The sequence below is a fragment of the Trachinotus anak genome, unplaced genomic scaffold (genome assembly GCF_046630095.1).
Source record: "Trachinotus anak isolate AG129_WGS33_773 ecotype Australia unplaced genomic scaffold, CSIRO_AGI_Tana_v1 ptg000011l, whole genome shotgun sequence".
NCBI classification, from domain to species: domain Eukaryota; kingdom Metazoa; phylum Chordata; class Actinopteri; order Carangiformes; family Carangidae; genus Trachinotus; species Trachinotus anak.
In genome coordinates this window covers 17,915,517-17,939,443 of record NW_027273862.1, presented here as the reverse complement: position 1 = coordinate 17,939,443, position 23,927 = coordinate 17,915,517, and the positions used below count along the sequence as shown (strand labels likewise).

The following is a 23,927-nucleotide window of genomic DNA, read 5'->3' as shown; positions in this document are numbered from 1 at the left end:
AGTAAAAAATAAATAAACACGCACTCCTGTGACAGAAATGGAGACTTGTTGGGGAACAAAATGTGGATGGCTAAACTTGGTCTGGGTCACTGTGGTGTACTTGTTGTGCCTCTGGTACTCCTCTTAAGGGACTTTCAACCTTTGCGTGGCAGCAGGGTGTGTGAGTCTGTGATGGAGTCTAAAGGTGCTGGTTATTCTATATAAATCCACATACTGTGACAGATGCCTGGTGCATAATGTCAAAAGCCTGCCTTCCCTTAAAAGCTCTTCAGGCTCAATCTAGAGTCTGACCCCAGATCATCCGCAGAGCACCTGCCACGTCAGCCCTTCATCACTGTCACATCGCCCACTCACTCACCAGCTCTGGACAGACTTGTACACAGCACTCCAACAGCAATAAGACAGCGAGAGATGGTTGGGAATGACAAACACACAACTTCATGTTATTCCCATCATTTGAAATAGCAATCAAAGCTGATCTAATTTAGCCAGTCTGTATAATTGAGTCTTTGGGGAAACGTTGACAGGGTCCAGATACTCTCTCTTTCTGTTCAAACGTCTCACTAGAAGCATAGGGAATTCTGGGATACGGGGGAGCCATGACAGAGACTTTTGTTGAGGATGTAAACCAGACGTCAGCCGCCTGTGTGTCCTGATGTTGCATGAATACTTATAGGAAACGATCCTGCGTATATCAGAGCTCTGTGCTCACTCATTTAAAACAGTCGCACATTTGTCATTATCCAGGTCTACACTTGTTTGCTTAAGCTCTGACTTGGCATATGATGAATGTGTATTACATTTCTCATTTAGGCACTGTGTTTCCCAACCAGTCATGTGGGCTTTTTCTTCCTGGTCTGCCAGCCCTGTCATATTTCACATATAGACGTTAGATTTAAGTGGGTGCTATTTAAGATCAACTTTTTAAAGCTTTAACTTTTCTCAGCTTAAATCTACGGATCTATTTCTGTAAGTAATAACCTGACAAAAGATTCTATAGCCTGAATCTCTACTGTTGCAACACAAACGTAATTTTACTAAATATTCAAGGATTTCAGACATTTTTGTGGCCATTCACAGTTGGAGGTTGATACCATCTTCACGGTCAGGCTGCATCCAAGTATGTTTCTAGTTTGGCTTGCTTGGATGAAACATTATTATCTCCACATCTCTTTTGTTTTGGTTTTTCAGAGAGGATAGATTTCACCCGAGGTAACAGTGGAAGTCCGAAACTCTTCCATAACTTTGAAATACACAAATGGACAGTGGAGGTTATTTGGCTCTGAGTTTAGGTTTAGATTTTCATCCAAACTGATTTGAATCTAAACGCAGAGTAAACATGACACATTCCATCCGCTTTGCAGCGAAATGGGTTGAGTTTTAACAAAAACCACAGAATGTTTCAAAGCAGTGCACAGCTCTATATTTCTGTTCAACTTATCTCTTGTCATCTCTGATGAGGATCTGCTGAAATCTAGCATCTCCCTGTTTTGACTGTGTGTAGCCTTTGGGTGATGTTATTTATTCTAACTATAGATATGTAGAAGTTGTGATGTACCCTCTAAATTCAGGCTCTTATAAATGGACCTGCTTACTTCGACATATTTCATATCTCACCCTCATCTTGTGCTGCTTTATCATCCTTCTTCAAAATTCATCAGCATTAATGTGCTGGCTCTTGAATATTCATCACATCACAGACAAAATCTTAAATGTGACAGAGACAATTATAGTTTTACCACTTTTATTTAACACAATATTTCAGTCCCGGAAAATGAAAAAAGAAAATGAGCTGCCTATGCATGAATGCAATTGTTATTTAATGGTGAAAGCTGTGACATCTTCTACTAATCCTGTAGCTGGAACTGGAGAGCTGCCTTAACCATGTCCATGACTGACAGATGTTATTTCAAATCTAGTTCCAGAGGTGGTCGAAAAACTATGAACCTCTGTTGGTGTTTCATCCCTGAGCTGGCTTCCCATGATGCCCTCTGGGCCTGGCTCTGTAGGACAGAGGTGCCAGGTCTGCTCTGGTTTCATGCTGTCAGATAAAATCAGTTTGTGTGTTGGATTCCTGTCACTGAGCAGACCGGGTTAGTGCTGACCCAGTACTAAGGTTTGGGCTTTGAGAGCCAGCACTAGTCACGCAATGCAAAAAAGGAAGTCAAAGGTCATAGTTTAGCTTTCCTCCACCTTCTCATTTACTTCATTCCTCACAGTGAGAGCAGGCCATCTAACAACAACAAAACAAACACGCCGGTGCATGAGAAATGTTTCAGTATTATAATAAAATTAGAAAGCAAGAGTAGTTTGTAAAAGGATACCATGTCACTTTTATTCATGATTTGTAATAAAGCAATCTTTTACATTTTGATCGAGCTGAATTACCAGTGGTCAAATGCGTTTGATATTTTACTTGATATATTTAATTATATGCAATAATTGCAGTTGTTGTGCACACTCTCCTTACCACATGTGAACAATATTTTCTATATGTGAACACAGTCACTGACACGTGACAAAGACAGATTTGCATGTGTGTGTTTCATGTGGCTGAGGAAACATGTGTTCATGCATCCTCAGTTACAGTACAAATTTTTGCAGAATTTGCACAAATGGCTTTTGGGAGTAAATAAGCAGTAAATAGCATTCATCTTAACTGTTTCAATGAAGGTTTATTTAGTGATTAATTGTTACTGACAACTTCTGACTTCCGTAATTCATGATCTTTCATCATAATCCATAATTATCACTTTTCAACCAGCTGTCACATAAATCATGTCATCATATCTTTAATACAGTGACTTCTGTGTGGCTTTCCGATGCAAATTAGGAACTTATGATAAAAGAAACATGAAAACAAGTAGAAGGCAGAAACAATTGCAACTTAGAAAAGAAACATCTCTGCTCTTTCTTCCAGATTGTAGTTGCAAACTTTGAATGAACTCGAATTACTGTTTGTTATTTATATGTATATATTTTTCCATGTATGTAATTATTTGTATTTTTTCATATTCATATTTATAAATTCATTTCTGCTTTGCCTGTTAACATTAGTCATTACACACCAGCTGTGGATAGTGAATAATAACCATCCACTCATCTATTGTATACTCACATAAATGTACCATATAGTGCCTGCGGGTGTGTGTCTTCAGAGAGATTTTGGATGTGGTAAAAGGGCAAATGTGCATAACGCACAGTAGCATACTTTGTGTTGGGACATCGGTGTGTTAATTACAGCCACATGCGCAACTTAATTATGTAAATTGTAATTCATATCACCTGTTGCATGCACCTGAATGCAGCTGTCATATTATGTGTATCTTCCACAGATGTTTAGCATATAATTGAATCAGACTGTGGCTATTGACCACCACGTGTTCCTTGGAGATCACGAAGTTATTTCAGTAAAATCATACAGTAGTCCTGAGAGGCAAACATTTTGGTGCACATATAGATCTGCTTCTTTTTATACAGAAATCAGTATCTGTTCATTTTCTGATCAGTGTGTGTATCGAAAGGTGCATGATGACATGCTCTCACATTTGTGGTATTGTGTTTTTGTTTTAGGTTTGAGATACAAATTGAGAGAGAAAGATGTTGGACTTGGACTGAGACATGTTGTGTGGGATTCAAAAAATGAAAAAGAATAATTGACCCTGTTTATCTTCAGCTGCTGTGTCACCTTGTGAGTTTACACACACAGGGGCCACAGCTTTACAGAGCATCAGGTCTGCAGCTAATACTTTAAAAAAATATAGACGAATTTAGGAGGACATGAATGGGTAGCAGTTCCACAGCAACTCTTGAAAATACCAGTATCACTAAAGGCATCGATGGTATGGTCATCTACATGCACTGCAATAAGTAAGCGGTGCAATTGCTTTTAAAATGTGACCGGACTGGAGATATCAATCACCACAGTGTGTCCCAAAGGGCTGCACTGTAAACAAATCCACCCTTCAACCACACTCCAAAATCAAATCTCAATCGTTTGAATTGCAAATTGCATGATGGTGAATAAAATTCTCTGGCTGTAATAATGATAATGATGGCAGTTAAGTGGAGAAACTTGTAATCTGTCTGTAACACATGTGGGCCATGAATTATTAATGTTGCCCAACTAATTGAAGAGAGGCTGTGAGTGGAAAAAAAGCCCCTCGCCACGCAAAAAGGTCTGGAAACAACCAACATCCTGACTTGACCTCAGTGGTTCTGGTGAATTGTCACAAAATAAAAACAATTTTGAGACAATTGCAGAGTTGGGATAAATAAGAATGTAAAGAAAGGGTCATGGAGGAAAACATGTAATGATGTAAAGAATAAAAGAGAGTAGAAACTGAGTCAGGGGAAGCCAGAGGGTTTGCAGATGAATTCCTGGGCTTGCCTGGGCTGCAATACAAGTGGTCTGGGGCTGAAGTGTTTGTGGGACTCTTGTGGGTTTTCAGCCAATAAATCCTCTGCACATATTTAATCCAGTCAGATGTGCTGCAGGAGAGGAGCACTGAAGGATGTACGGCCATTACTCAGCAGCCCACATCAGAGAGAGGAGTTAGAGATCTGTACACCCCCACCTCACAAGTTACAGACATACCCGACATCCATCAGAAAAACAGACACAGGGATCATAAAGGAGGTGTGAAAACTTTGTGTGAAAGTTCATTGAGAAGGTCTAAAGTGCTGAAGGTTTAATAATACTGATGTTCTCATAAGCAGTTATTTTTACCATATGACCCAACGTGAGAGGTCTGAACTTTCACTATCTGATCTCTTACAAAATAAATGTGTTTCTGAATCCACAATTATACCGCCTTAATGAAAAAGCAAACAAAAACAAACAAACAAACAAAAAAACACATTTGAATATATTAAAAAATATATCAACTCAGCCTCTATGGAGAAATTGTATAAAATTCAAATTTGTGTTAATTGCACATCTTTTAAACTAAAAACAACAAATTTTCTACTATTAGCCTTTGATGTGCAAGTTGATCTTAAGACATGACTCAGTCAGCACAAGCACTATAGCTTCATGTGAGTGTGCTTTGGTTTGGGAGTGTTTCTGTGGTACAACCTGGTCTTTACGGCCAGGCTGGTACACCACCTAAAACTGTGATGAAGCTCCTGATCTGCTCTTTGCTGTCCCACTTCTATATTTCACATGCTTCACCCTTCAAGGAGATGGGACACCTGCGCCATCTCCCGTTCAGTTTCCGCTATCACTAATACACAGCACCAGTCAAAAGTTTGGACACCCTGCTCCCCATTCACTTTCGCTTTTTATTCTCCTGCCTTGTTTAAAGCGCTTTGTAACGTGGGTTTAAAAAGGTGCTGTATAAATAAAAAAATATTATAATTATTATCATATAGGCTATCACATGCCTCTTATATTTTCCATCAATCTATCGAATCGTTTAACTTTGATTTTGATTGATATGATTTATGTTGGGAGTTCTGATCAGTAGAGATCATGGGACTTGGTCTAGAGCACCCTTTTCCTTCTAACATAAATTTACCCACAATAAAATGTGAGATTGATAAATAATTCATTCTCTATGAATTTACTTTTTTTTTTTTTTTTTTTTTTGGGGGGAAGGACTGCTCATTCATGGTACATCCTCTGTATTTCTAATCCTGCTGTTCTACATAAAGATGGTCTCACACCGTATTTGTGTCTACTATTGAGAACAGCCATTCAAAACAACAAGTTAATTACACATTTATATGCTTTGGCATCAATGTAAAGCCATTTCAGTAAAATGTAAAGGTGGCTCACACCTCCCCTCATCACATCCATGCATTACTTCAGCAGCTTATTATGATTCCTTACGAACATCTAGAGTTAAAGCAAAAAATAATTAAGAGGGGGATTCAAATGCTGCACCATCAGATCTCATAGCAGGATGATAACACCTGTTCATTTTTTTTTTACATATCAATTTTACTCTCAGGCAGTCTTGAGGTTAGCAGGGGGGGTCCTTGTAGCCGCCACAGTTAGCCCAGCAGCAGCGAGTCAGCCATTGGCCGGTGAGAGCCTGAGCATCCTTCAAGAAAAATACCACTGGAGAGAAAAGATACGGACTGCACTTATACAGCTATCGTTAAATCCGACAAAGGGGATCTCTTTGAAGACAAAGAGTATAAAGGTATGGACTTTACGCCATCACCAACAAATGGTTTGATAAATCGTCTTTAGTCATCTTTGCTCGCTTAAAGCGAGTTGTCGCAGCGTCCCGGGGTGCTCTTTGTTTTTCACGGTTTAAAAAACACCGTCGTGTAAATACGTGACTTTTATATGAAACTAGAATTACTGTTTTTGTCGATGTAGTTTTAACCGACCTCCGGTTAAGTCGGGGCATTAGCTGCATAACGTTAACGAGCATGCTAGCTTCCCAGCTAACAATGGGACGGGGAGATTAGGACCAGTTGTTCCCCGTTTACTAAACAGATTTGATGTAGCTAGCCAGCGTTAACCTCTCACCATTAACAAAACAGACTGCTAACGAAGTCACAATAGGGTTTTATCATGTTAAAACTGAAGTTATGTCAGTTAGTGTTAGTTATGTATTGCTAGCATCTGTCTATAAGGTTAGCCGGTGTCTCCAATGGAGCTAAGGTTTTTAACTCTCAATGGAAGGCCGACATTTTAACTTGTGATAACTTCCTTTCTGATTCAGTTTAGTGTCCTGAAACACACCGAATCCCAAACTAACCATTTAATTACAACATTAGGTGATACCGCAGGATAACCATAATAAGTTTTATTCGTTCCTTAACCTAAATCAAAGACGGGCTGATTTGCTTGATCATGTCGGTTTCACTTCCTCTGGCCCAGTTTCAGTGCCCTAATGTTAACCCCAGACGACGTTAAGTTGGTAAATCACGATGCCAGCACTGGTCAGAGCATACTGATGTTACATAAATTGAACAATGATCCCGGTTGGCCTCTATATCGGATCAGTTTGTATGAATCCTCAGCTTTTCGGGAGTCGAGAAGGCTTTATAAGTCAACGCTTATCTGGTCTCTCTCTCGCTGATTCATGCGCACAGACACACACACACACATCCAGACAGCTCCAATATACATTTGTTCATATAAAAACAGTAGATTGACCGATTTTTATTTTGCATAGGAGCAACAAATTATAATGTTATTATTTTAATATAGATAATCTGCGCATGTATGCATATGTATCAGTAATAAATATCCAATATGAGAGCCCTGTTCAAAATCCCCCATCTCCCTCATGAGCTTAAGTAATTGTTGGAAGAAAATCTGAGATACGACATGGGATGTACCTTTGTGCAGTTATTGCTCTCCCCATTTTTACCGTAGTTCCTTGTCATTGGTGGTTCAGTATAGAGCAGTTAATACCATGTGCACTTCTTAAAGAAGATGATATCACTAAAGCCTGCCTCTGCTCAAGCCTGATGTTACATTTGCCTGTATTTGTTCCTGTTATTTGGGCACAAAAAGTTACATTTTGCTTTTCTTCCCATAGATGCCTTCAGCAATGGTTGGCAACAATGGTGTCCAGTCTGCCATTCCAGACCTGGGAAATGGAAGTCAGTCTGAGGCCATGAAGCAGATTCTTGGTGTGATTGACAAGAAGGTTCGCAACATGGAGAAGAAAAAGGTATCTGTACTTTGCCTTAACAAAATATGTTGTCACGTTATCTTCTTTCGTTTAATCCTAAGGAGGTTGTTTGATTTGTGTTTTGTTGTAGCAGCTGTCATCAGACTTCATAATCAAAATGATTAATTTTACTTAGATTCTCCCCTACTTTCTGACGCCAGATTTCAATTTTTAAGACTTAAAGAGTTTGGCCCATTTGCTCCATGCAGCAGACAACAGCAGCCTTCTTCTCCGTTTGTCTTGGTTACAATCCTAGGTCTTCATCATAGTTACTTACTTTAATTGTGTCTGGGAAATAATTGTCATATCTGACGAGTTCCAATTTACCATATAAAACCATATTGGTAATTAAGGCTGTTTCACCCAAGGATGTGATTTTTTTTAAAATCTGTTTGTTGTGTTATATTTTATCTCAGCCTAAATTCTCCATTTCATGTTTTTCAATATTCTTATAGTCCAAACTGGACGACTATCAGGCAAAGAAGAATAAGGGAGAAAGACTGAATCAGGATCAACTGGTAAGATAAGACAAACGGCAGTTGTTTTATTGCAGTCTGCTGGAATATAAATTCAAATCATGTACACTTATATAATAATGAATGGAAAAATAACACAAATACTTTTTTGTTTCGTTTTTCTTTTCTGTATAAGAATCCCATCAATGTTATCATATGTTCCAGAAAATCATGCATCTTTCTCTGTTACTTCACCCTTTTATATAGAGGAAAGTTGATAATGAAACACAAATCTCAATTTTCTTTCCCTGATGTGCCTGAAGGAGGCCTTGTCAAAGTACCAAGAGATCATGAACAATCTCGAGTTTGCTCGAGAATTGCAGAAGAGTTTCCTGGCGTTGGGCCAAGAGGTGAGACCTGTTTAGTTCAAAGCTTGTTATCATTCTTTTTAAAGGTTTTATCAGTATTATGTGGCTTTTCTGTAACATTTAGAAAACTACAGCACCATCAAGCAAATTCTGTATTAAGATCTTGTTAACATGTGGTTACCACGACCTGTTGTAACTGATGCCATACTCTAGGGATAAGTTTAAAGGAGCATGTCATAACAATGTAATATGACAAGATTTCACTGAATACATGCTGCATCAGAGAAGCTTGAAATATCAAAAATCACTGAGGGAACAGGAGAGTGATTGGTCTTGATCGGCAATGCTTATTCGACCCTGCTCACAACAAGTTCAACAACGTCCACGATGAAACTTAATGCGGTTGTAATTTGTTTGGGAAACATCATGAAACAAACATGCAACTATAACTGTGTGTGTTCAGATTCAAAAGGCAGTGAAAAAGTCAGCAAGACGTGAGCAGCTGCAGAGAGAGGAAATGGAACAGCGGCGGCTGAAGACAGTTTTGGAGCTTCAGTTTTTACTGGACCAGTTGGGGGATGACAGTGTCAGGCAGGACCTTAAACGACCTGATGCCACTGGTTCCCCTTTGCTCACTGATGCTGACCTCACATCCCTTGATGACTTTTACAAACTGGTGGGACCCGATAGGAACTATGATGTCAGGTACAAGGGTGCCTGTGATTTTCAGTGGCACACATATTTAAGTGTTATTTAAGTTATGTGCAGTGGTTATACTATAATTATAACTTTTACTTCAGGTGTAGCACAACACTAAATTGTATATTGACCCTGTTGTGTGACTTGCAGGTTGACTGACCAATATGAGGAGGCCTCACTACACTTGTGGGAACTGCTTGAAGGCCGAGATAAGGCTGTGGCAGGGACCACATGTAAGTATTTGATGGCTTTTGGTTCGCCACCACACAAACACAGTTAATATATGCAGCAGCTTTGGCAGCAGTTACAGCTTTGAGTCTGGGTAAGTTTCTACAAGATTCAGCTTTGGGCCATTTATCCCATTCTTCCTGGCAGAACCTCTCAAGCTCTGTCTCAAACTCTGTTGGATGGGAAGCATGTGTGAACTGACATCTTCAGGTCTTTCCTCTGATGGTCTGTGAGGTTTTAGGTCTGAGCTTGGCTCATAGACAATCCAGTGTTTTCTTAGCTGTATACCTCGGGCTAAAAGTTGAACCGTCGCCCCAGTCTCAGGTTGCTTGCACTCTGGAGCACGTTTTCTTCAGGGACCTCTCTATATTTGGCTGCATTCACCCTTCTCTCAATTCTGACCAGTCTCCTTTTCCCTGCTGCTGAGAAGCCCCCTCATAGCATGGTGCTGCCACTCTTATACTTCACCATAGGGATGTACTAGCCAGTTGATGAGCAGTGCCTGGTTTTCAGCACACCTGATGATGACTGATTTATTTACATATCACAAATAGCTTAACTCTCACTGACAACTTACAAATAATTATTTGGTGTTAAAGAGGGGTGGTAGGTCTGTGTATTTGATTGAGTTGCATTGCATGGAGTAGATTTACTGAGTTTTGCTTAAAGTTTGTACTATCTGCTATCTGTTATTTGTACAAACTGTATTCTCTGAACCTTGGCATGAGCTACTGGTAGGTCATGAGCAATGTGTTGTAGACCCCTGCTCTCTACCATTCAAAACCTGATTAATGAGTACAAATTGATGGCCAAAATGTCAGTTTTATCCATTTAGAATTAAACTTACAACAGAATAAATTGAACAGAAAGTGAAGGGCCTGAATACTTTCTGGAGTAATGCTTTTATTTTGACTTGTCACACTGTCTTTGTTCCAGATAAGGCATTGAAGGACTCTCTGGACAAAGTGCTCATGAGTGGTTACTTTGACAGAGCGCAAACACACCAGAATGGGACGTGTGAGCAAGAAGAGGAACGAGAGAAGCAGGCTGTGGTGGCTGAATCTAAGGCTGGCGAGCAGCCATCAGAACCTGGTAACTAAAAACACAGCAGCAAATATGTGTGCGATATGAGATATTTCTTTGACCCAGTAATAAAGCTCTCTTTACATTTGTTTCTTCTCCCCAGAAGGAACAGCTACTGAAAAATACACAGAGCCAATTAAAGTGGAAACCACAGAGGTGAGATTTCTATGGGTATTGCATAAAGTCTGCACGATAAATCACACAAATCAGCTGTTTTCTTTTTTGTTGTTGTTGTATTCCATTTTCAGTATGTCGTCTTGTGTTTCAGTTTGTAAACAGACAGTTCATTCCAGAAACTGCATACAGCAGTACAGACAAAGACCAAGTGGAGGAGTGGACAGTGGAGGCTCAGGTATGCTCCACTGCAGTACCACAACAGTCCTTAATAACACTATGTATATTTCTCAGCACTTACTGTATTTCAGTGTACTCTAATGTGCCTGTCATATGTATCTTGTGTGTTGAATAGATGGTGAATTCCCTCCAGCACCAGCCCCCTGCCCAGCTGGCTCCAGAACCAACCGTTACTGTGAACCATGTCACTCCCACTCCGACCACCGACCCAGTGGTCAGAAAGCAGGCAGTGCAAGACCTCATGGCCCAGATGCAAGGAACGTACAACTTCATGCAGGTGAGAAGGTCCAGCCTATAGTGTAGTGTCCAGCTCAGGGCTGTTACTGATGGACACTTCATTTGTCACACGTACATTGAGATACTTCATTGATTCATGTAGTGAAATCTTTGTCTTTCACGTGGTGGCGAAGATCAAGTACATAATCATGTTCAGAAAAGGACCCTGTAGAACAAGTGTGGAGTGGACCTAGTGTTTTGTTAGAAGACATTACAGCTAAAGTAATCTTCATTTGTGGGGCACAAATTATAGTGTCTCATGAAGGCAAACAATTTAGAAAACAGCAATAACACAAGGGAGTGGAAAAATTCAGGTAAAAGACATCAAACGGGACCAGATTAAAATTAGAAAAAGATTAAACAAATTCCAAGTAAATGAAATGGATAAAGGGATATACAAGCTGATACTGACCCACCCAGCTTTATTTTCCCAGTAGCTCATTTCAAAGCCTTGAACAGGGCAAATGCTTGCTGATCTAGGACATTGGATCCAGATCTTGCAGTTAAAGAGTACTTTATTACCACACTGCCTCAGAATCTAATCCATGATTCAACAATATATTTTCTCGTTTTGTTGTCTTAGGACTCCATGTTGGAGTTTGATGGCCAGGCTCTGGACCCAGCCATTGTGTCTGCCCAGCCGATGAAGCCAGTGCAGACTGTTGACCTGCAGCAAATGAGCTGCCCTTCAAGTCAGTAACTGTTCATTTACTTTTACTTGGAATACATTCTCTTAGATTCTATTGATTAAGGTCTGATTATTATTTCTGGTGTGAATATATGATCCTAATAGTGTAACACACTGTAGTAGTTTCTGAAGTGCTTCTCTTTTTTTTTCTTCTTTTTTTTTTCTTCCAAACAGCTCACGCAGAGTCCAGACTTCCTCAAACAAGTGTAGTGTCAGGGCCACAGGAATCCTCACAAGTAAGTAGAGTGGACACACAACAGGAAGCAGTTGATGAGACTGGCTTTGATTTGCCTAAAAGAGTGGTGCATCCATTTAATTACAAGAGTAGTACAGGTTTTCTTATCGTATTTTAAAAGTGCTGCTATGTGGACTACATGTGATGCTCTCTGACATTAATGTTTTCTACTGTAGATTACAGAGAGTTATTGAATATGGTAATAAGGTAGAAGGGAGCTTTTAAGTAAAAAATCAAAGATCCTATCTCTAGCACTGATCTCTCCACAATCCTTGTTTCCTTGCCTTCCAAATTCCCTCCTTCCTCCCACCCCAGGTCTCGATGTCTCTTTCATCTGAGCAGTCCCCTGCCCCATGTTCCCTGTCCTCTGCCTTCCCACCTGTCTCCAAACCCACCCACACTGGAGGCATCAATGTCAACGCAGCACCCTTCCAGTCAGTGCAAGCGGTATGCTTTCTATCTGGAATCAGATAAACAATACAGCAGTGAACATGTTTGGACTTATTTTCGAAATTGTGGTGAAAACTTTCAGGTTCCATACTTGTTTGTACAAGCTAACATGGCTTATCAGAAGCAGGAAAACCCTGGGTGATTATTGGTGCACCATCTAAACAGGCAACAATTTGAATGCATTGCCAATGTCTATAGAAATTGTGTTCTTTTTTTTGATACAGTTTTTCTTTTCCTCTTCAGGTATTTAATATGAATGCACCTGTACCTCCAACCACTGAAGGCCAAGCAGACCCTCTGAAGCAGCCCAGTCAGTTCCCTGGTGGCTATGGACAGGGGTTTAGCAGCCAGCCAGAGAGTACTGTAGACCAGCCTGACATCCCACAGGAAACATTACAGTCAGGTGAGGCTAGAGCTTTGGCTGGATGTATGTATTAAGACCAAGCAGTTTACATACACTGGAAAAGCTATTGACATCGTTTGGCATCACCCTTTTACAGTCAGCCAACAGTATATGCATTAAAAGGAAAAATTAATTCTGTCTTTATGATGCCCATAAAGACAGATTTTATTTGTTGAGCCGAGTTGATCTGCATCCTATGAGGCAAAAATGAGTTTTTTAAAAATCATATTATTTTGTATTTTAACATAAAACTTCATAACTGACCACTGACCAGTGTATCATAGACTTATAAAATCTTTGCTGCCTTGTTTGCTGCTGTCCAGTTGTTGGTGGGTTCAAGCCCCAAGACCCGGTCATGCCCCCAGCAGGAGGCCATGAGGAGTCCTCTCCAGGTGCAGGGTTTGGACAGTCGGGCCAGTCCTTTTACAACAGCAGGGCTGTGCCCAGGGGTGGACCCAGAAATGCACGAGGCATGATGAATGGATACCGGGGCTCCTCTAATGGATTCAGAGGTACAAACTGTGTTTTATAGAGATACAGATGTCATGTGGCCTCATGATTCATTATAAGGACAATTACACATTTTATTTATCATTAAGGAGTTACACAAGTCCACTGGTAATGTCATTTGTCATCAGGCGGATATGAAGGCTATCGCCCCCCTTTCTCAAATGCTCCCAGCAGTGGTTATGGTCAAACCCAATTTAACACATCTCGGGACTACTCTAATAGCACCTACCAGCGGGTAAGGGTTCCTTTCATTATTAACTACTTCATGTACCAAATAGCACATATATTATCTTATTGCCACTTAATTAGATCATTGTAAGATGGCTAGTTATTGTGAATCCTTGTTGTTTCTTCAAGGAGGGATATCAGCAAGGCTACAAACGAGGAGCTGCGCAAGGACCTCGAGGTTTGTCTCGAGGTAATGCTCAAGCTATGCGTTCCTAAAGGATTCTAAGGACCGTCAAGTCGCGCCACGTTGAACATTCAGGATTTTTGAATGTGTTTGCCCCAGCTCACTTTTATAACAATGTTTTGTTTCTCATCGGTAATCTTATTTTTTTAACTCCTGGCCTACTTATCAGAGTCAGCCTGCTTTGGTCTGTCTAGATCCTCTTAATGTTTTAACACAAAATGCTGAACTTCACCACATGTAGGATTGTCAGCATGTCTGTGTGATGTAAAACAACAAATAGATATTCCTGTAAACTTGAAAGATTTCATTAATTTATTTTTTGTACAAAATAAATGCAAAAAATACCCTGCCACTGTCGATCTAGTTCCATTAAAATGATTTTCTTCTGCCCTGTGCTGTCAGTCACCTTTTCCTTTTGATCTTATGATTTTCATAAAGGCATTTAATTTTTTTTTTTGTTTTTTTTGTTTTTTTAAACCCCAGTCACCTCTTGCGCCATCACCTCTTTGTACGCTGATGTTATTGGTTGAGACTGTTTCAATAAAGTTGTGTTCTATTACTTTCTGCTATTTTAATTCTGAATACTTATACATTGGTTTGGTGGTTGAATATTGGATTGGTGAGATGAGTGCTGTCTGTCACTGAGTCCTTCAAACCCATGATGATGGGAGTACCAGTAGTCTGTCCTCAGCCACATATATGTAACAATCTAAATAAATTCACTGTGAAGTTTTTTCATGTTAAATTGCAGAATCTTTCAAATTACTACAATGGCTTTGCTCGCAGATCAATGAGACGATCGCAGTGAAAATTGGTTTCATCTTTGTGTTGCATCCGGCCTGTTAATTCTCATGTGGCTTGTACCACACATATACAGGCAATTGGCACATGCCTCTGAGGCACAACAAATAGACTTGGTGAGGACAGATACATCACTTAAAAGCATTAAGTACATTTTACCATGATCATACTGAAGAATTCTATTCCAACAAATAAGATGCCAGAGCTTTACATTTGTATTATACTGTATAGATGGATTGTCCATTGTGCTGTTAAGAGTTTAATAATTCGTTCATCAAGTGATCAAATCTGGTACACAAACTGGAAGGTCATAACTGTTTTATTATCTTGAACTGAGGTGTACAGTATCATCAAATTACCATTTTATCCAGCAGCAAGCGATCAGAAACACCACCTGTACATTTTGTGCAAATTATGATGCAGTATCGTTTCAAAGGAACACTTGGCACACAGAAAACAAAAGACACTGCAAAAGAAACCAAACAAAAAAACAAAGCATGTATTTCATGTCAAAATTTTGTATAAAGTAAAACCACAGTGAGGCAGAACTGTTTATTTGCCTAGACGCAAACAAGGCCTTCAGTAAAAAGTGGCAATATGTCAAAACATGTTCACCATGGCCACAGTCTGTCAGCTGGAAGAAACCACATTACATGAAAAAAGCAACCTGAATAGCACAGAAATTACACCAAACGGGTCGTTTGTAGGAAAAATACACAATGTTATTCAAACTAGGACCAAGTAATACACATCTAGTGCTAAACACACTGATGTGAACTGAATGTGAATAAATTAATTCGAAGATTTTCATGGTAGCAGACTTTGACTAAATGGACAATAAAAAAATACCACTGCATTTTTAATATGACAGTGTTTATGTCCGACCTAGTGACTCAGCTTTACCCTTATTTTAATACAATCTTTTAATTAACAACTTATTGAAGGAATCCAGCTGTTGCTTTAGCAAAATACTCTGATGCAGACAAGTGTAATGGAAGGCACCAGAGTAAATGTCTATATCCTAATTGTTAAATGAGCTCAAAACGGTCTTATTGAACAAATTAAAAATCATGATCAACTATGATCCTCTCATAAATAAACATGTCACATACACATTTCTGAATGAACATAGCAAAATTGAAATGCCCATCATACTAAGTGTAACAGAGTACATTTATTATTTCAGAGGTTCAACATCTGCTCTCTCTGTACGGCAATGAAGAAACATTACCACCATACTGCAGGTTGTAAGGATTTAGGGAAGTGTTTGTTGTTTGTAGGGGGGATTTCACAACTATTTTTATTTTAAGAACCTAACACCTTCATTTATTTTAACAATCAAGTCAGTGGAGAGTAGCTGCAGTGTGGCCCAAAAATTGCCAGTCTTGCAAAGTCCTGTACCTAATTTCTTTTTAGGCTGAGCACAACATTTCTATAGCTGAGAAAACTCTGACTAAACACAAAAAAAATGATGTTTCAAGATAGGTAAACAGCTGACACGTTTGAACAGCAGTCAGACTGACCATTAAGAGAATAGCAAGAGTATTGGTAAAATGATTTCTTGATAAAAGTATGAGGACTGAGCAACATGGATTCATGAGGATGTTTCTGGTTTAAAGATCATAACATTTGGTGACAGTGGCAGCCGGAGAAATAAAAAGATTTTTCTACAAAGATCTGACTGAAGCCTTGTAGATTATGATTACATATTACTGTGCCTGTTTGCATCAAAAAGTCCATATTTTTACTTTTTAGGTGGAATGGTATCCGTTTGGGCATCAAAATGCTGTATACTGGATAAAATTACAGTAGCGCCCCTTGCTCTTTTAGGCCCTTACTGCAATTATAGAAAATCTTGCACTCAATTTCGGAAATATCTGATTAAATCCAATGAAACGCATTTCACCAAAAGTCGCACATATAAACAAATCTCTTTTTAAAATGTTTCGGGATATCTTTATCATGTCAAGTCAGAAAATGTAATTCAAAATTACAACATTACAACTACTTATTACATCTTCTCTCCCTCAGCAGCTGCACTGAACTTATCCAACAAGCTCTTGCATCAAACCTATCAGGCTGTAGAGCCAGGAGCACGTCATTCTTAGAGGTTTTATACTTTGAACAGCAAACAGCAGGTCAATAAAGTCCAACAAAATTAGATTTTTGTGCAGTTGTATAATCAAACATTACTGATCATGTCTAATTTAATCAAACACAACTAAGTGTGCACATTTTGAGACGCATTTTCTTGGTTGGTCATTTTTACTCTTGAAATTCTGGTATGTAATCCAAAGATTACCATTATTATCAAACACTGGTATCATTCAACAGGGAATCCGTTTGTGCCGCTCTCCTTCAACTCAAATGTCCTCCAAAGTCCCCCTAAGTCATGCTGGTTAAAGAGGCCTAATGCTCAGGGGGGACTGCTCTGCACGCTGGAGTGGAGGTGCTGCAAAAGTCTGGTTGTGGAGGCTCAAGTTCTGACAAAGTTGCTATTGCAGGTTATGCTGGCCTTGTGCAACTTCTTGGTGGCCTGGTGGCAGATCCTGATGTGTCTGGGGGAGACCTTGCTGTGCTAGGTCTTGGTTTTGTTGTACATGGTGCTCCTGAGGTGTATCTTCAGGAACTTGGGGTGCAGGTTCATGCTCTTGTGGTTGGGCGTCTTGTTCAGGATGCACCTGATTGTCAACTGGATGCATCTCTGGGATACCATTTCCTTCCCCTGTAGAAAAGATGGGAGTTTTAGATTCTCAGAGCTCAGTCTGTAAAATTAAACAACTATCAAAAGACAAACCAAATGGTGCAAAGGACACTCACCATGAACCTCTGGAGGCGATTCTACTTTCTGGGATTTCAGCCGTTCCATGTGCTCAACTGCCTGTAACAATGGAGTTTATATAAGGTTTTCTCACATTTGGAAAGTGAGCATAGTACTGTAGATAGTCACAGCTATTTTAAAAGCTTAAATAAAATATTAAGACAATTCAAAGAAATTAAGTTTTAGTTAAGAAAATGTTCACACTGAGATTCCACCTACACAGAAAAGATCTGGTGTCTTGTTAGATGAGACCTCTACAGAGTGACTGCTGTATTTTCTTATGAAGTTACAGCAACAGGTTTGGATGTGAACAAATTCCTCATTCTGAGTAAACCTCCTGTAGCAAGGCTTGCCTGCACTAAAATATTTCAAGCAACGGTGTGCCACTGCTTACCTGTTGCAGCTCTACTTTCTGTGCATTAAGTTGCTCCTGTTGTCTCTCCAGCTCGTCTCTCTGTTTCTGGAGGTCAAAAGCCTTCTGGTTAAGGTCCTGTTCCTGCTGGGTAAGATGCTCCTCAAACTCCCTCATCTCCTCGTCTGTGTAAGCCTGGTTCTGCTCCAGGGTCTGAGGAACACAAAGTGGATGGGAAACTTGTTTTAATAAAATGGTCTTTGGTTTGAGTTACTCTCCAATAATGTCAACATTGTGCCTCACCTCCCAGCTATCCGGCTCCAAGAATTCTTTTTTCTTTGTAGCCACCAGGAACTCATCCAAGGACACCAGCCTGTCTTTGTTAGAATCCACCTGTGAGGAAGACAAGAGCAGAGTTCCTTTTAGCTTTTGGGTTATATATTCTATTACTCACTGATAGGGACAAGCCAATAGATTAAAAAATGGAGGCCTCTATCAATGTGAAAATGCAATGCTAACTGAGGTGCAAACTGAGGGATAAGTTGTTGTTTTTTTAATTTTGTGTTTTTGCAGTCATGCAAACAGCTTGACAAGAGACTATGGCTTTAGTCACTGCCTTTACATTGGTGGCACTACTGTCCACATGTAAAAAGGTGATTACTGAGTTGCATTTTTCTATACACTGAATGCAACAATACCCTATTAAATTAATCTTTTAAACTTATAGTTACCTAACAAACAGAAGAGCTGCAGTAAAAACATTAACATAAAAACATTTTAAGTAGTGAAAAAAGCAACAACACATAATTGGAAATCTCTGTAGTAAAGTCTCATTTCCTGTTGCATGGTTTTATGAAAAGGGTCCTGAGCGTAACTTACTGTACCTCATTCATAACATGTTCTCTCATTCGTAGCCTCTCTTCCTCCATCTCCACCATATCATCCTCTTCGTTGGTTGGGTCATAGATTTTTTCCAACTGCATTCACAAAAGACCAAGAGTCAGTGCACTGTCACTAAATCATTGCAAATTTCCAGTTGCCATGACTTTACCTCTTTGGTGAACAATGCCTCCAGCTCCTGTTCATCAAAGAAGCCATCTCCATTGGTGTCTGCATTATAAAGAAAGAAGAAAGACATCAAATACACTATTTTCTGTTGTATCTGACAATATATATTATGTAGTACTGAATGAATGGACATCATCTCTCCAGTCTTCAACAGTTGCCAGATGGTTAACGTCTTACCATGCAGGTTGAAAAAGGTCTTGGGGTCAAAATCTTCAGGGTCCAAGCCGTCAGCCTCCTCCCACACCTCCTTCAGTTGATTTTGGCTGCCCTGCAAAATGGATGCAAAATCACATTAGAATTACTTTTGCTCCAAAACCCACCACATTAGTACCATGGTTTATTCATACAACTCTTAAACGCTGAAAAATGCAACACAACACAGTATGGAAAGAGTTTCTTTTCAATAGCTGAGACAACAGACAACACGTTATGTGTTTGCGTCATGTTTTCTGTGCACCTAAGTCAGAATTACCGGGTGGTTAACTTTAGGGTGGTCAGCATGCTTCTTCCTCATCTCCTCATAGTGCTCCTCCTCTTTCTTTCTTTCTTCGTCGTCCAGTGTTTTCAGGTGTTCCCGTCTGTCGTGCTCTTTCATCATTTCATACCTCTTGAACTCCTCGTGTCTTTCTTTGTCGTAGTTCTCCAGATCCTTAGTGGCCTTGATGCAGGGGAATTTTTTTTTTACAAGGTTTGGAAATTTACCTTCATTCAAATCAACAGTTGGTGCAATAATTTTATTTTTTCATGACTATCTGGAAACTAACCTTAATTACAGTACATACTCTAGTAATGTTTACCGAGATTTCTTAATGCTTTTACCTCTCTGAGGTAGTCATTACTTTTCAATTATTTCATTTTGAATGAAAAACACCTGAACAAGCAATCCACAGATAGTGAACATCATGCCTGAAATCATAAGTCAGAGTCACTTTATCATTCTGGACACAGAACTAAAGTAAAACACATTTAAAAATCTAAACACGTCTGGTATGCTTACTCCTGTTTTAAATGTCTCTCTACTGCAGCACTTCACTGTAGGGATGGGACTGTATAAAATTTTTATCTCAATTTATGGTGGTAAAACCACTCACAATAAGGGGGTAATCTGACTGGGTATAATCGTTAATATCCGCACGAGTGACTTGAAAATGCTGCTTAGCTCGCCGAGGTGCAGTCTAATATTGATGCATTTTGAGGTGCCACAAGGGAAAGCCTGCATCTTTCCAGTCATTCCAAAGTGCTAAGTTTGTCAGCATGGCCGAAGGCTCAGGTTTCCCATTGTATACTCCACAAAAGAAAGTTAAATCGGATGTGTGGAAATACAATGCATTCCAAAACAAAGAACGATAGGAAAATGAGAGGCCAATCTGCAGAACCTGCCGGGGGAAGGTGTCTGCCAAATTTAACTACCATCTCCGTGACAACCATTTACTACTACTAGTTACTACAAGTTACAGTAACTTAACGTAACGCACTTACATTTTGGTTAAGTTATATTAACGTTGACATTTATCTACATGGTTACGTTACGGTGCTGTGTGTTGTGAACGTTATATAGTGTTTTGGTCACCAGTGAATTAAGCTATTGTCAACCAGGTAACGTTAGCTAAGTAGCTAAGTAGCTAAGTAGCTAAGTAGCTAATTTGATTATTATTTTACCTCTGATTCGAATGTTCTGTTGTCTCAGACTGCAGCGAATTGATTGCAATTTTCAGTCTATAAGGAATAGGTCTAATCAATTAGAATTTATTTTATTTGACAGAAAATCTTGTTGCACCTACATTAACATGGTATTTTTCAACCACAACAACAATTAATTTAAAGTTTAATTATTTAATAGGCTATATCCATGTAGAAATTACCATCACCAACATTTCTACATGTGTACAGCATGTCCGCTGCAGCTATTCTCCGCCCTAACATTACACTGCTGGATTTTCACAGCAAATATTCAGGTAGGACTTCATGCAAAAAATAAAAGTGATAATAATAAAGATATTTCAATATGTGTTAGAGCCATTTTAACAGTTTAAAGCATATTCTCATGATTACGGCAATAATATCGTGAATCACAATTATTTTGGCCAAAGACAATCATGACATGAAATTTTCATATTGTCCCATGCCCTGCTAAGACTGACTTGTGTATGCTGCCCAATGACTAGACTGAAAAAGTAAGTTTAAATAATTGAGTAGTGTGAACATGTCCTTACTTACGAACATTTTTTATAGCATGAAGTAGCAATGAGATTTACCGATTTGATGAGCCGATCTAGGTCATCCACTTCAAATGTATGTGGGTTCATGTGGTTCAAGTATTCAAACTGTTTCAGGAGAGCCTGATGGTCCACTGCAATGTCTATTCAGGGGGCAATTGTTGACATTAACAAAAACATATACAGATATATATAAATTTGCATTTTTCTTATCATTTATTTACCTCTAACGTACTATTTAGGTTGCTGCATCTTAGCTGCATCTTATTTTAAATATCAATCAAAATAGAATATACATTTTGTTGCACAACATACCATTCCCTCCTTCAATGTCTTGCTTGGCCTTGATCAGGGTTCGTAGTCGGTTTACCTCCTGCCTCTTCAACTCATCCAGTTTTGTTCTGACATGATGACTGACAAAGTCCAGCTCTTTGGCGAGTTTACCTTGCTGTATTATACATGAATAATGCAAAGGTTAGTGTTATTTGCGCTTGGAGTTGTGGTAGTACATATGATGAATAAATTAATGAATTACAGCTTTCATTAAAATAAATTTGGATCAAGTTCCAAAAAAATAGAAGAAGAAAAATTAAGGGGATTGGTAGTATTTAAAAAAAAAATACATGATTTCCCCAGAAGATTTATCACAAGTCAGTGAATACCCATAATTTTCTGGCCAGAGTAATGACTTACTAACAGTTTAGTCAGGGCTGGTGAAAAATTCCCACCATGCTAATAAGATGAAAGCAAAGAAAAGCAGGATACCTTGATGTCTTCCATGTCTGTATTGTGGAGCTTTTCTCTGAAATGTTGATCTTTCTCTAGAAAATCAATGACTTCCCTGAGGTAGCGGTCATAGTGGAGTCCAGTGTCCTATAAAATGTGACAAATCAAATGTCATTTAAAAACTCCAAGTAATATATTACAGATAACAGACAAAGTAATTCTACAATGATCATGATTTTTTTTTTTTTTGTTTATTATGTTATTTCATATGACAACATATTATTATTAACACTTGAGTGCTCGTATGTACTGAAGACTGAGTAACAGAATATTTTGTTTTCACTGGCTAGGTGTCTGCTGACCAGCATAATCTGACAACACCATCTCCTGTCCAGATGTTAGATGTAGAGATGACAGGTTATGTCATGAACACCTATAAACTGTATTACCACCTCATGCAAATTGTCATATTGCCACAGCTCTTCTGTAGTTAAAGACCACTTCCATATTCTCCAAGAAAAGGGCTGCACTTATAGGCATGCTCGCTTCTAGACAGAATCTAGATGGTATAGTATGGTTTCAGCTGTTGAGCCACTGTGTCAATATTGAATATGGACAAAGCCTTCCTGAGGCAGAAGTTAGAGACTCCAATCTGTGTACTCAAAAAGCTACAACATCTGGAGCAGTTGTAGTGATGATGAAATGGATTTGAGAGATAACAAGTTTTGAATTAAGTGTCTAATTGTGGTAACTGAATTACAGTGCAATGACATATCAGGCCATCTCTAACTTAGATTAGTCCAGGTGCTGTTATGAAACTCTCTCTTGTTTACTTCCTTAATATGAAGCAGCTGATGACAGTGATATAACAGCATGCAACTGCTGCAACTAACAAGTACTTTACTCTGATAAATTTCTGAATGTGGATTCATCATTTACTGTATAAATTGTAAAAAGGAAATGCACATCACAAGTTACTGAAGGCCACTTTAATTCTTGAAACTGCTCTCTCTGGCTTACCTCTAGCCCCACCGAAAATGAAAAAAGGAATACAGAACAGAAAAAAACTCCATATTTGATAAGATGAAATGAATAAAGTTTTTGAAATACTCAACTGATTATCAAAGCCTGACCAAAGTTTTGATGTGTAGACATAAGACAGAATTACCTGCTGTCAAATCTAATGCTAAATATGAACACCTGCGGGATCACTTTAGAGCTACCTGCCATGGCTGTGACACTAAAATACATGATGAATTTTCAACTTGTGTATTCACAGATACAGTGGAACCCGAAACTGCATTTTTGGATGTGTTGTGTACATCTTGTGCCTTCTCACCACACTAGCTGGGGGCTCTTCAGGTGTTTTCTCAGGCTCTTTGACTTTAGTCTTATCCATACTGATGGGCACTGCCTGTGAACACAGCAGCTGAACCAGCAGCAGAAGCCAGCCGGTGAGAAAGGCCCGGCTCCAACACATCTGGAAATGAGGACAATTAAGGTTACACCAGACTTCTACCACAGTGTTATTTACATTACACAGTATATGAAGATAAACGGTCGACGTGTGTACAGGTAAACAAAGATCGTTGTGTGGCCAGCTTCCTCATTAGCTCTTATTCAAACAGCACTGTAGCAACACTGCATAGGTTTTACATTATTGGCTTGCCAGCTAATAATATCCAGAGGAAGCTTTAGCTCTGCCACTGACAGATTTAGCTAATGACAATCAAGCATCGAAAAGCTAGCTACTCGAGTAACGTAATGGTGTCAGTCTGAGCAGCGCCGCCAATGTCCGTGTGATAGTAAAAGCCTCACTAAAAAGCACAATAGATGTCTGTCACTTGTATACTGACTTTATTGTGAATCCTGGACATCATCTGCTCTGCTTTCCCCCCCGTCGGCAGCTAGCTCGCTAGTTAGCACGGTAGGTTGTGACAGTGGAAGCGTTAACCGCAAGTGGTCAGTTCCGCTTTCTGTCACACGGACCAGCAAGTTGCGTTGCATTGAATCGTACGTGGCGACATGACGACGGAGAAGGTGGGCGGGACTTTTGTGTTTCTTATCGAATAGATGACTGCTTTGGAAAGAGTGGCGTTCAGGGAATATATGGGAAGGATACACAAAAACCAGCGGTACTGA

General features: G+C 39.3%; 3 protein-coding genes across 3 annotated transcripts in view; 1 reads left to right on the top strand and 2 right to left on the bottom strand.

The window, feature by feature from the left end:
• Nucleotides 1-23,927, bottom strand: part of saa (serum amyloid A) — a 323,028-nt gene that overhangs the window by 224,280 nt on the left and 74,821 nt on the right. The gene's annotated exons all lie outside the window — the stretch shown is intronic.
• On the top strand, nt 5,988-14,360 carry caprin1a (cell cycle associated protein 1a). The gene is made up of 17 exons (XM_071488618.1): nt 5,988-6,149; nt 7,506-7,640; nt 8,096-8,158; nt 8,419-8,505; nt 8,927-9,168; nt 9,313-9,395; nt 10,327-10,482; nt 10,577-10,629; nt 10,742-10,825; nt 10,943-11,104; nt 11,687-11,795; nt 11,966-12,027; nt 12,342-12,473; nt 12,720-12,879; nt 13,203-13,391; nt 13,518-13,624; nt 13,747-14,360. Exons 2-17 carry the CDS (start codon nt 7,506-7,508, stop codon nt 13,831-13,833), a joined length of 1,911 nt encoding a protein of 636 aa, XP_071344719.1. The 5' UTR covers nt 5,988-6,149; the 3' UTR covers nt 13,834-14,360.
• nucb2a (nucleobindin 2a) lies at nt 14,904-23,791 on the bottom strand. Its single transcript, XM_071488621.1, has 13 exons — nt 23,642-23,791; nt 23,125-23,265; nt 21,825-21,932; nt 21,375-21,507; nt 21,099-21,202; nt 19,316-19,501; nt 19,021-19,111; nt 18,827-18,885; nt 18,660-18,752; nt 18,079-18,168; nt 17,818-17,988; nt 17,423-17,483; nt 14,904-17,327 (listed from the first exon to the last, which is right to left on the bottom strand). The coding sequence occupies exons 1-13, from the start codon at nt 23,663-23,665 to the stop codon at nt 17,098-17,100; spliced, it is 1,491 nt and encodes a 496-aa protein (XP_071344722.1). The 5' UTR covers nt 23,666-23,791; the 3' UTR covers nt 14,904-17,097.